Genomic DNA, 13,846 nt, shown 5'->3' on the forward strand with positions numbered 1-13,846 from the left:
ATTTCTAGATTAATTCACATTGAAAATATTATTGGAATATTCTGGCACTGGCACATCATAAAAATATACAAATTTTACATATACATGTACTTACCATGTAAATATCAACTAAAGTACATGTCATTAAACAACTTGTAAATGGCATCATACACATATGGAGCAACTGTGTACATAAAGCTCACAAATGGATGACTTAGACGCCGATAAAAACAAATAATAATTCAAACAACTAAAACATGAAAACCATGATCACTGTCACAAATAGTAGCAGTAGTTGTAATAGTAGTATTAGTTGTGTATGTAGTATTAGTAGTAGTAGTTGTAGTAGTAGTAGCAGAAGTAGTAGTAGTAGTAGTAGTAGTAGAAGTATCAGCAACAGCAGCAGCAGCAGTAGTATTAATAGTAGTAGTAGTAGTAGTAGTAGCACTAGTAGTAATAGTAGTAGTAGTAGTAGCAGCAGCAGCAGTAGTAGCAGCAGCAGCAGCAGCAACAACAGTAGTAGTAGTAATAGTAGTAGTAGTGGTGGTAGTTGTGGTAGTAGTAGTAATAGCAGCAGTAGTAGTAGTAGTAGTTTTAGTAGTAGTGGTAGTAGTAGCAGTAGTAGTAATGGTAATGGTAGTAGTAGCAGTAGTATTAGTAGTAGTAGTAGCAGCAGCAACAACAATAGTAGTAGTAGTAGTGGTAATTGTGGTAGTAGTAGCAGCAGCAGCAGTAGTAGTAGTACTAGTAGTAGTAGTAGTATTAATAGTAGTAGTAGTAGTAGTAGCAGTAGTAGTAATGGTAATGGTAGTAGTATTAGTAGTAGTAGTAGCAGCAGCAACAACAGTAGTAGTAGTAGTAGTAATAGTAGTAGTAGTAGTAGTAGCAGCAGCAGCAGCAACAACAACAACACGTAATAGTAGTAGTAATAGAAGTAGCAATATTAGTAATGGCAGTTGTAGTAGTAGTAGTAGTAATAGTAGTAGTAGTAGTAATAGTAGTAGTAGTAATAGTAGTGGTTGTAGTAGTAGTAGTAGCAGCAGCAATAACAACTGAGTAGTAGTAATAGTAGTAATAGTAATAATAATAGTAGTAGTAACATTAGTAGTAGTAACAGCAGCAGTAGTAATGGTGGTTGTAGTAATAATAGTAATACTCACATTTTCATCGGGTATAGGTTTGGTGAGTAGGCTGACGATCACAGTGACGGTGGCGCTGATGAAGAAGAGCAGGATGCCGAAGTGTAGGTAGTGCACCTTGGCGATGATGTCGGGCTTCACGGTCCCCGAGGTGTCGCCACACGGAACAGCGGGGTAGGAGTACTCCCAGGCGAACCGAATCAAACCCACCAACAGACCAGCCATCAAACCCCAGAACGCCCCCTAAGACAATGAACACACATGATGATCAGTTAATAGGAAATTACTAAATGTCAATATTTTAGCAATTAAACCGCAGAACGCCCCCAAAGACAATGAATACATATAGTGATCAGTTAATAAGAAATTAATAAAGGTCTACATTTTTAGCCATTAAACCCCAGAACACCACCTAAGACAATGAATACACATTGTTATTAGTTTATACGATATTAATAAACGTCAATATGTTTAGCCATTAAACCCCAGAACACCACCTAAGACAATGAATACACATTGTTATTAGTTTATACGATATTAATAAACGTCAATATGTTTAGCCATTAAACTTCAGAACGCCCGATAAGTGAAGGAAAACATGTGGGGGTCAATTTATATGTAATTATTATTATTATCCGTTAAACCCTAGAACCAATCCCCCTTCATATGAACAAATATGGTCATCAGTTCATACGTAATTTTAAGAATATAATTTTATTCATTAAATTCCACCCCAAGACAATGAAATTTTTTAGTTTCTTTTCAGTTTTGTAAAAATAAAAGTATAATAATAATAGTAAAATAATAAAATATTTAAAAAACCCAAAGAACAAAAACACTAAACAAAAATAAAACAAAACTAAAACAAACAAATAACCAAACAACAAACAGCAAAACAAACAAAATACCCTAAAGATGCTCATAATTTGGGGGTTAGAGATCAAGTATAACAAAATCAATGATAGAAAAGTATAACTTAACACTCATCTGTTTAGTTTGCGTGATTTCGTTTTAAAATGTCCGACGCCATGTAACCGTAATTAAAATGTATTGAGTGCGTCTTCAAATAAAACATTCCTTTTTCCTTCCTTCGTTTCTAATTTAGATACAGATTCGATAATCATTTTGGCTTTAAACAAATTACCTACGATTATCCTACACAGTATGTACAGGAATTCTTATATCTGATAAAACACTAGATTGTCTAGCCTTTTTGAAATTCATGCAGAGGGTGATAATCCCTAGCGCCAACATTGGATCAGCGCACGTTAAAGGGACATTCCTGAGTTTGCTGCAATTTTAAAGATGTTATCGACTAACAGAGACTTTCTAACGATTATAATTATATAACAAATATATTTTTCTGCATAAAATATTAGCGGCTGTATATTAAAGCGTTTCTGATCGTTCTAATGTTTGTATTAGGTTAAATTTCATTTTATTTCCTAAAATATATTTTTCGTATGTACGAAATTATTTGAAGACAAAATCCAGTTTGGGCTTCTTACAAATATTAAGATGACCAGAAACACACTGATATTCTAAACAAGAAAATATATTCAATATATAAGTTTAATCGTAGAAATATTTTATTAGTCGGAAACATCTTACAATGCAGCAAACTCATGAATGTCCCATTAATGTGACACCAAGTTTTACCGGTTCATTTGTGCGTTTCCAGAAGACTGCCAGGACATAGACCGCGCACACAGGGGGCGCCAGGTAGCTGGTGATGGCCTGGATGTAGTGGAACAGCTCCTTGATCTCCTGGACTATGGGGATCCAGGCAATACTCACGACAACCAGCGCCAACACACACACTCTGGGAAAGAAAGGATTTCTTGTTAATGGATGCACATGAAACACAAAACCAGAAAGATACATCAAATGCATTCGCAGATCTTCGATTTAAAGTGACAGACCCCAGGTTTTAAACACTAGGGGCCTACGGCGGATTTTTTCCCTATTAGAGCCGATATTGACAACTGGAATCAGACATTACTTAGATTTTATTATTTAGCAAATCCATTACTGTACATCCGAAGTGTTTATGGTCATCCTGGTGTTTGTAAAGCCTTGAATTGCTATTTTCATAATTTAAAATATGCACGTACGAAGTAAAGATTATGGCGAGGAACTCTAGTCTATTTTTAAAGCGTATTCCCGTTTTAGCGTCACATACTTTTGTTTCACTCTATTGTAACTTTGTCCAGATGTTTTAGCGTCACAGACTATTGTTCCACTCTATTGTAACTTTGTCCAGATGTTTTACACGTTTGTAGGTTAACCAAACTTAATATATAAACTATAGTCTGCGATTTTAATAATGGGGGGGGGGGGGGGGGGGGGGGGCCTAACATTAATGTAAAATAAAATAATTAATTCACTAAAAATGGAGGGTCCAAGCCTCAAGGACTCTGCTTAAATACAAATAAAAAACAAAAAATATATAAATATACTAACACAAAAGAGTTTAGCAATTTGATAAATGCGCCTAAATAAAAGAACCCCGTAACTTTTAAAGTGAAATCAGACACTCAATTTAAATATTATTTATTTATTTATTATTATTTTTTAAATTTATTGTCCCCAGAATATAAAATGTCAGTGTCAGGGTTGGGGTGCCCTGAGCTCACTGTATTTTTTAAATTTCATATGGTATACACAGTTTTATATACATACATATAAATGGCAAAATATATACACACGAATAGATATAATCCACACACTTTATGTATATTGTTATTGTTGATATTTTGTTTGGGGTTTTTTATTAATATTTTGAATTATTATTATCTGGGGCCAAGACGGTTAAAAAAAAGATAAAGGAGAAGATGTTATGTACGGAATTAGTATTAATACAAGAAAGTATTATGAAAAGGTGTGTGAAGGAGTATAAAGTGCGAAGAAGGTATTTTAGAAATAAATATATCTCAATATTTGATAGATTTAATAAGCTTTTATGATGTTTGAAATAAATTATACCACTGCTCCCATTCTGTCTTGAAATCTTCATAATTACCATTTTTATATAAGATACATTTTTCAGTTTTCAACTTTTCTTTAATTATAGTTTTTAAGGCAGAGAAGTTTAATTTTTGTTTTTGTATTTTCATGGAATAAATATAATATTTTATGTTAATAATTAACCAATTTATTGCATGTGTATTTGGGGTTTTTTAAGCAGACCCAAAATGGCAATATGTTTATCTATAATTATGCACTCTTCTATAGTATTGAATATCCAGTTTGTAATATCTTTCCAAAATTCTTTAACATAACAACAATCATAAAATAGATGTTCAATTGTCTCTGGCATACGATTACAAAAAGTACATTTATTTGAATTAATATAATGTATTGTATATAGAAATGTGTTAGTAGCGAGAAATCTGTGTAGAATTTTATATTGAAACCAACGTAAAGTTGTATCTCTAACGCATTTAAATGGTATATTGTAAAATATATTCATTCTGCTGGTGAATAACAAAAACCTTTATTTTTATATTTTAATTGAGACTTTGGAATGGCTTTTGTGTAGCATAACAATTTATATATTTCTCTACATCCCGTTTTGTCTTTAAGAAGTTGTTTTAGCTTGTGGGGGTAGACTGGTTTTTCGTTTGTAATTGCTCGTTTATTTCATCATTATGTTTTCCATATATTCCTATGAAACATTTCACTGCATTAATTAAAGAAGCATACTCTAGAAAGTTAGTTTTTATATTAATTTTTGCAATAAATTCGCATAAATTTAGAAATCCTCCATCAGTATTAACTAAGTCACTGATGAAACAAACTCCCTTTTCTGCATATTTCTTTTATAAAAAATAGGCTTCTTAATTTTTAATATTTTAAAATTGTATTATGCGAGCCTCTATATATTGATTTTTTGATTGAAAACATATTTTATTGCATATAATATAATTATTCCATGATAAAATTAATTCTGTAAATCGGTAAATAAATTGCCGAAATGGGCCTAAAATATTCATAAGACATAAAATCTAAGATGGGATTCAAAATGAATAGTTTTAAATAAGTTCAAGAGAACTAAATACTCGTGTTTATTTTGTTATTCAGCATGTTCCATCTGATTAGCTGCTTCATGTTACAAAGGCATATTTCTATCTATGACGTATCAAAGTTCGAGGTGCACCGTCAAATATTTACGGAGTACAAACATATGTGACATTGATTATTTGTGCAAATACTATTATCCATTAGCAATAAATAAATACACTTTTTTTGTTATACAGCTGTTATGCAGTATACACCAGAGGTTGAAACTAATGCAGGGGATACCCCCAAACATTGAACTGCAAATTTCAGCAAAAATGACGGTTGCCAATAAAAACATTAATTAAATCTCTGAAATGGAATATGCCTACCCCCATATTTTCTTGCAGGTAGATTAGATGTGAGGTGCCACACGTTTCATTGGTGTACTGCCTGTGTGTGTTGATATGCTTCTTATATCAATTTTATTAATCAACGTTAACATTATCGGCAATAGGAATTAGAACCTGCAAGCACTCCCTTCGTAAATAACTCGACAAGATGTATTCTTTGTAAAAGCCTGAGTGTGGGGTGTTTTTAAAAATTATTTTTAGGTTATGTAGAAATTAAATACTATATCATTTGGTCCCTTAGATACTGTTGTATTTAATCCTACTCCAAACGATTTGGCTCATTAAATAAATTGTGTTTGACTCAATATGTAACATGCCAGGGACGCGAGTGTAGCATTCTCTATTTATATGTTAAGTTCTCGTTTCCTGTCTCCAGTTACTGACAATGCGCACACCACTTGAAAACGGACTCAACACACTGCACTCTTGTCAAGTGTTTACAACTGGCTCTGCGAAATGACATTCTCTATTTATATGTTAAGTTCTCGTTTCCTGTCTCCAGTTACTGACAATGCGCACACCACTTGAAAACGGACTCAACACACTGCACTCTTGTCAAGTGTTTACAACTGGCTCTGCGAAATGACATTCTCTATTTATATGTTAAGTTCTCGTTTCCTGTCTCCAGTTACTGACAATGCGCACACCACTTGAAAACGGACTCAACACACTGCACTCTTGTCAAGTGTTTACAACTGGCTCTGCGAAATGACATTCTCTATTTATATGTTAAGTTCTCGTTTCCTGTCTCCAGTTACTGACAATGCGCACACCACTTGAAAACGGACTCAACACACTGCACTCTTGTCAAGTGTTTACAACTGGCTCTGCGAAATGACATTCTCTATTTGTATGTTAAGTTCTCGTTTCCTGTCTCCAGTTACTGACAATGCGCACACCACTTGAAAACGGACTCAACACACTGCACTCTTGTCAAGTGTTTACAACTGGCTCTGCGAAATGACATTCTCTATTTGTATGTTAAGTTCTCGTTTCCTGTCTCCAGTTACTGACAATGCGCACACCACTTGAAAACGGACTCAACACACTGCACTCTTGTCAAGTGTTTACAACTGGCTCTGCGAAATGACATTCTCTATTTATATGTTAAGTTCTCGTTTCCTGTCTCCAGTTACTGACAATGCGCACACCACTTGAAAACGGACTCAACACACTGCACTCTTGTCAAGTGTTTACAACTGGCTCTGCGAAATGACATTCTCTATTTGTATGTTAAGTTCTCGTTTCCTGTCTCCAGTTACTGACAATGCGCACACCACTTGAAAACGGACTCAACACACTGCACTCTTGTCAAGTGTTTACAACTGGCTCTGCGAAATGACATTCTCTATTTGTATGTTAAGTTCTCGTTTCCTGTCTCCAGTTACTGACAATGCGCACACCACTTGAAAACGGACTCAACACACTGCACTCTTGTCAAGTGTTTACAACTGGCTCTGCGAAATGACATTCTCTATTTGTATGTTAAGTTCTCGTTTCCTGTCTCCAGTTACTGACAATGCGCACACCACTTGAAAACGGACTCAACACACTGCACTCTTGTCAAGTGTTTACAACTGGCTCTGCGAAATGACATTCTCTATTTGTATGTTAAGTTCTCGTTTCCTGTCTCCAGTTACTGACAATGCGCACACCACTTGAAAACGGACTCAACACACTGCACTCTTGTCAAGTGTTTACAACTGGCTCTGCGAAATGACATTCTCTATTTATATGTTAAGTTCTCGTTTCCTGTCTCCAGTTACTGACAATGCGCACACCACTTGAAAACGGACTCAACACACTGCACTCTTGTCAAGTGTTTACAACTGGCTCTGCGAAATGACATTCTCTATTTATATGTTAAGTTCTCGTTTCCTGTCTCCAGTTACTGACAATGCGCACACCACTTGAAAACGGACTCAACACACTGCACTCTTGTCAAGTGTTTACAACTGGCTCTGCGAAATGACATTCTCTATTTGTATGTTAAGTTCTCGTTTCCTGTCTCCAGTTACTGACAATGCGCACACCACTTGAAAACGGACTCAACACACTGCACTCTTGTCAAGTGTTTACAACTGGCTCTGCGAAATGACATTCTCTATTTATATGTTAAGTTCTCGTTTCCTGTCTCCAGTTACTGACAATGCGCACACCACTTGAAAACGGACTCAACACACTGCACTCTTGTCAAGTGTTTACAACTGGCTCTGCGAAATGACATTCTCTATTTATATGTTAAGTTCTCGTTTCCTGTCTCCAGTTACTGACAATGCGCACACCACTTGAAAACGGACTCAACACACTGCACTCTTGTCAAGTGTTTACAACTGGCTCTGCGAAATGACATTCTCTATTTATATGTTAAGTTCTCGTTTCCTGTCTCCAGTTACTGACAATGCGCACACCACTTGAAAACGGACTCAACACACTGCACTCTTGTCAAGTGTTTACAACTGGCTCTGCGAAATGACATTCTCTATTTATATGTTAAGTTCTCGTTTCCTGTCTCCAGTTACTGACAATGCGCACACCACTTGAAAACGGACTCAACACACTGCACTCTTGTCAAGTGTTTACAACTGGCTCTGCGAAATGACATTCTCTATTTATATGTTAAGTTCTCGTTTCCTGTCTCCAGTTACTGACAATGCGCACACCACTTGAAAACGGACTCAACACACTGCACTCTTGTCAAGTGTTTACAACTGGCTCTGCGAAATGACATTCTCTATTTGTATGTTAAGTTCTCGTTTCCTGTCTCCAGTTACTGACAATGCGCACACCACTTGAAAACGGACTCAACACACTGCACTCTTGTCAAGTGTTTACAACTGGCTCTGCGAAATGACATTCTCTATTTATATGTTAAGTTCTCGTTTCCTGTCTCCAGTTACTGACAATGCGCACACCACTTGAAAACGGACTCAACACACTGCACTCTTGTCAAGTGTTTACAACTGGCTCTGCGAAATGACATTCTCTATTTGTATGTTAAGTTCTCGTTTCCTGTCTCCAGTTACTGACAATGCGCACACCACTTGAAAACGGACTCAACACACTGCCCTCTTGTCAAGTGTTTACAACTGGCTCTGCGAAATGACATTCTCTATTTATATGTTAAGTTCTCGTTTCCTGTCTCCAGTTACTGACAATGCGCACACCACTTGAAAACGGACTCAACACACTGCACTCTTGTCAAGTGTTTACAACTGGCTCTGCGAAATGACATTCTCTATTTATATGTTAAGTTCTCGTTTCCTGTCTCCAGTTACTGACAATGCGCACACCACTTGAAAACGGACTCAACACACTGCAATCTTGTCAAGTGTTTACAACTGGCTCTGCGAAATGACATTCTCTATTTATATGTTAAGTTCTCGTTTCCTGTCTCCAGTTACTGACAATGCGCACACCACTTGAAAACGGACTCAACACACTGCACTCTTGTCAAGTGTTTACAACTGGCTCTGCGAAATGACATTTTATACATTTGTCAGCGCAGTTTTCTGTGCACATTTCGGAAAAATATTTTAAACAAGTAATACTAAATCTATAATACCCAATGCCGTTTTAACAGTTTTACCAGCTATATCGTTTTCATTTTCTATTGGTTGTTTACATTGGATGTTTCGCCAGCTATCTAGAACATCTTCCCAAAAAGGGTTAGTCATATTTTTAATTTTTAAATTAATAAAATGATCACCATACATAATTAGTTCTTTGATCGATATACCTGTAATTGACGAGAAGAGACATGCCAGTTTTGTGTTGTCGACTTTAATGATGTTATAAACGTAGATAATTTAATCATTTTTAACCCCCCGTTTTTATGGTCCTGAATTATAACATCTCTTTTAACATTGTCAGGTTTATTTTGCCATATGAATTTGAAAAATCGCTTATTTAACTTTTCAATTAACTGTTCTGACGGGGATGGTAGCGAAATTAACAAATTTGTTATTTTTGGTAATATTAGTGATTTTAACACTGTGAGTCTGCCTAATGGTGTAAGCTTACGGGAACTCCATGGTTTTAATACAATTTCCATTTCTTCTATTTTTGGCTCGAAATTATCTTTAATAATATCTTGTAAATTTAAAGAGAAATTAATACCTAATAAAGTAAATTGAATTGAACCCCATGCTAACTTCCATCTAGAATGATGAAACACTTCTTTTGAATATTATATATATATATATATTAAATAATTGATGCCTCATTTGTCAGTACAAGTAACAGGAGATTTGTCAGTACAAAATGAAATGCTTAACTGCCACCTCATTGAATGTAGCTTAGGTGGGGTTAAGGTAGAATGCACTAACACGGTGTCATCAAACTTGCTAAACTGTTTTGTCTTAGTATATTATTATTATTTTTATTCGAGTGTAAAAGATGAGACACCTGCCAACGATCATGAGTTCAACCTCTGAGGCGTTCCTCCTGAACCTCTTCCAGATGTCGATGGTGAAGATGGTGCTGCTGCTGTTGAAGATGGAGGTCAGGGACGAGATGAGGGCCGACATCATGACGGCGAGCATCAGACCACGCAGTCCGGGCGGCATCAGCTCCAGCACCAGGGTCGGGAAGGCGATGTTCGTGCAGCCCGCGCGACTCTGGCAGATCTTCTCACACTCGTCCGGGTCAGCACACGCTATCCTGTCTGCAAGAGGGAAGGAAGGGAATGTTTTATTTAACGACGATACACTCAACACATTTTATTTACGTTTATATGGCGTCGAACATATGGTTAAGAACCACACATATATTGAGAAAGGAAACCCGCTGTAGCCACTTCATGGGCTACTCTTTTCGATTAGCAGCAAGGGATATTTTATATGCACCATCCCAAAGACATAACCGTCCAAATGTCCGTCTGGCTCTCGAACGGCAGAGTATCATAACCGTCCAAATGTCCGTCTGGCTCTCGAACGGCAGAGTATCATAACCGTCCAAATGTCCGTCTGGCTCTCGAACAGCAGAGTATAATAACCATCCCAAAGACATAACCGTCCAAATGTCCGTCTGGCTCTCGAACGGCAGAATATAATAACCGTCCAATGGGTTGTGGGAGGGAGAATTCGCGACCGCACACACTGGCAGGTGCAAGGGATCACAAGGGCTCGAAAGTGTGTGAGGACGCATTCATCTGGATCAACACGCGCTGTCCTGTCTGCAAGAGAAGGGATTGGGTGGACAAGCAGTTCAAGTTGAAGTTCAACTTCAAAAGTGTTAACGTGCATATTCAGAGCAAGCTGTTGTATAGCACACGCCTGTCCTGGGCACAAGTTCTTAACTTTTTCAGCTCCTCCATCCAGTGGGTCCCGTCCCACGAAGCGATCTTAGCACTAAGATGACCTTAAGTGCATAATGTAGTTATGCACTTAAGGTGATCTTAGAGCTAAGATGGCTTTGTGGAACGGGGCCCAGGAACGGGAAAGGGTTGTGGGAGAGAGAAGGAGGGATCGCCAGCACTGGAAGGTGCAAGAGAGCACAGGCAGCCCGACCGAGGGTCGGAAGTGAGCGAGTTGACAGTCAGTCATAATCAGTGCATTGTATGCAGAGACAAGGTCAAGAGAAAATGAACGTTCAAGGTCAGTCTAATGGCTCCGATAAGGTGGACAGTCTTAAATCAGTGTAAGACCGAGTTCAACCAGACAGTAGGGGGAAACGTTCGCTAGACTTGTTCATGCGCTTTACGTTAAACTAAAGTTCGAGATTAGTACTATTCTATATTCTAGAGCAAATTCAAGGTTAAAGTTATCGTAAATCTGCACACAACAATTGGAGTGTCAAGCTACATCGTTGTGTATGTCAAGGTGTTGATGTTCTGCATGCAAGAAAACTGTCACGGATATTCTGCAAATAATGTTAAGATCAATGATTTAATGTACGTACATGCTTGTATACATGCATGCATATACACATTTTTGAAGTGTGGGAGTGAGAGGGGAGAAGACAAAAGATAAACAGAATATAACTTACCTGGGAAAAGGATCCTGGCAATCATACCGGGGAAGACAATGAGCCACATTGGTAGAAACTTGAGATAACCAGCCATAATGGTGCCTGCTTTAGCGTGAGAAAGTGTCTTAGCCGCAAGTGTCCGTTGTACAATAACCTGCAACAAGCGCATGAATTAACATCAACAAATGTCACCTTAAAGAAATACATTCACATTTACAAACAAATGCATGTATTATTAAACGCATCCTTTACTACATACTCATAATCTAGTGAAATCATATTGCTGAAAATATTGCCGTATCTATGTTTGGAACACAAAGGGGAAGATATTGGATTTATATAAATATCGATTGGACTAAATCTTGTACATGGATACTATTTTTTCGATATGCTAATTGTTTTTTTGTGTGGTTTCTTTTAGAGACCTAGAAAATAGTTTAGGGAGAAACCCAAGGACAAAAGACTGAAATGAACCAACTTCAATTAAAACTGAAAGCAAATTGTTAAAAAAGGGGCACTTTTAACTCTTTTTTTTCAAAGAGGACTGGCCCCCATGGTCCCCTCCCTTAAATCCGCGTTTAGTTTTGAAGATCTCTTCTATATACCTGATCGGAGCACCAGTACCACACAGAGGAAATGGTCAGACCGAACATGATTCCCGGCCAGGGTAGGTTGCCGTCGTCGGGGCTGCGTATGAGATTCATCGAGTTGTCTGGGGGGATGCCGCACTCGGTGTACGAGTAGTTGTCGTTGGGGTTGCCGTAGTGTTGTCGGGTCGTGTTGGGCCACGCCTCGAAGAACTCCTTGATGACCTTTTCGTAACCTCCAACCTCGATGAAACCTGTCCAGGGTTGGAGGGTTAGAGGGTTAGAGAGTTAGACGGCCAGGCTAATTCATTGTTTAGTAGCTAGAGGGTTTCTAGTCGTATCTTGTTTAATATGGGTCGATATAATGGGCTAGAGCGTACTTAGTGTTAAAAACTGTCAATTTTGAAGTTTTTGACGATCAAAAGATCGTTGAATACTGGATCTAAAATACACCGTTTTCTAAATCCGAAGCCGCAAACCTTTAGTTTGATAATATTTTTAGTTCACTAATGACATTAACCTTGAAATATGTTGATGAACAATACAAACGCTACAAGAAGATCCCCGATACTTCTATCAGAGACACAGTACATGGCGACCTTTTTTGTCTTTGGAAATTGACAGTTAAAACACACACCCAGCTTTATCCTCACATATAAACTAGACGACATATGAAGTAAAATATTTTGACAACTAATGTTTGTTTTTTTAATTAATAAATTGTAAATACATGTTTATCCATCCGTGGTTTAAACAGATTATTGGATTAGAAACAAAAATGTTGTAAACCTTTTACTTCTGAATTAGACAGATATAAGTTCAAGCAGCATAGATAGCAAAAGGACAAAGCGACAAATACACACTGACAGACACACTGGCAAAACAAAATCAAACAAAATGAGAGAGAGAGAGAGAGAGAGAGAGAGAGAGAGAGAGAGAGAGAGAGAGAGAGAGAGAGAGACAGACAGACAGACAGAGAGAGAGGCAGAGAGGCGAGAAGAAGAGAAAGAAAGGGATAGTTAAAGTTTGTTTTCTTTAACGACACCACTAGAGCACACTGATTTATTAATCATCGGCTATTGGATGCCAAACATTTGACAATTTTGACATATTGTCTTAGAGAGAAAACCCGCTATACTTTTCCATTAGTAGCAAGGGATCATTTATATGCATCATCCCCAGACAGGATAGCACACACCACGGCCTTTAATATACCAGTCGTGGTACACTAGATGGAACGAGAAATAGCCCAATGGGCCCACCGTCGGAGATCCATCCAAAACCGACCGCGCATCAAGCGATCGCTTTGCCACTGGACTACGTCCTGCCCAACAGGAAGAGAGACAGAGACAGGCAGTTAGACAGACAGACGAACAGACATATGGGTTTCTTACTCACTGAGAATCATAAGGACAAAAGCACCACCAATCATGATGACTGTCTGGATAAAATCTGTCCATATCACAGCAGTCAGCCCACCTAGAAATTAATAAACAGTCACTTTATTTGTCCAGCATCAAGGGTCTGTCTACATCATAAATATACCCAATAGATAATCCATTGTGGAATTTTTTATTTTGTGAAAATATAACTGTTTATCTATAGTCCGTCCCATCATTCTATAAATATATTTTTGTAAATAATTTCAGTTTGGTTTGACGTAAGAAGAAAAGTAAAAGCGTTTTAGAAATAACAAAAAAAAAACACAACAAAAAACAATAATAAAAAAGCAACACTTTTTTTTGCAATTTACAAATCA

The 13,846-nt window shown here is 37.3% G+C and overlaps 1 protein-coding gene across 1 annotated transcript in view; it reads right to left on the minus strand.

The window, feature by feature from the left end:
• LOC121367822 (sodium/glucose cotransporter 4-like) overlaps nucleotides 1-13,846 on the minus strand; it is a 40,014-nt gene that overhangs the window by 4,955 nt on the left and 21,213 nt on the right. Inside the window, exons 7-12 of the mRNA XM_041492210.1 lie at nucleotides 13,486-13,566; nucleotides 12,106-12,341; nucleotides 11,519-11,654; nucleotides 9,938-10,196; nucleotides 2,778-2,940; nucleotides 1,140-1,361 (exon numbers count right to left, since the gene is read on the minus strand). Of these exons, the coding sequence (XP_041348144.1) occupies nucleotides 1,140-1,361; nucleotides 2,778-2,940; nucleotides 9,938-10,196; nucleotides 11,519-11,654; nucleotides 12,106-12,341; nucleotides 13,486-13,566 (1,097 nt within the window). The remainder of the gene's footprint in view (nucleotides 1-1,139; nucleotides 1,362-2,777; nucleotides 2,941-9,937; nucleotides 10,197-11,518; nucleotides 11,655-12,105; nucleotides 12,342-13,485; nucleotides 13,567-13,846) is intronic.

The sequence above is a fragment of the Gigantopelta aegis genome, chromosome 3 (genome assembly GCF_016097555.1).
Source record: "Gigantopelta aegis isolate Gae_Host chromosome 3, Gae_host_genome, whole genome shotgun sequence".
NCBI classification, from domain to species: Eukaryota; Metazoa; Mollusca; class Gastropoda; order Neomphalida; family Peltospiridae; genus Gigantopelta; species Gigantopelta aegis.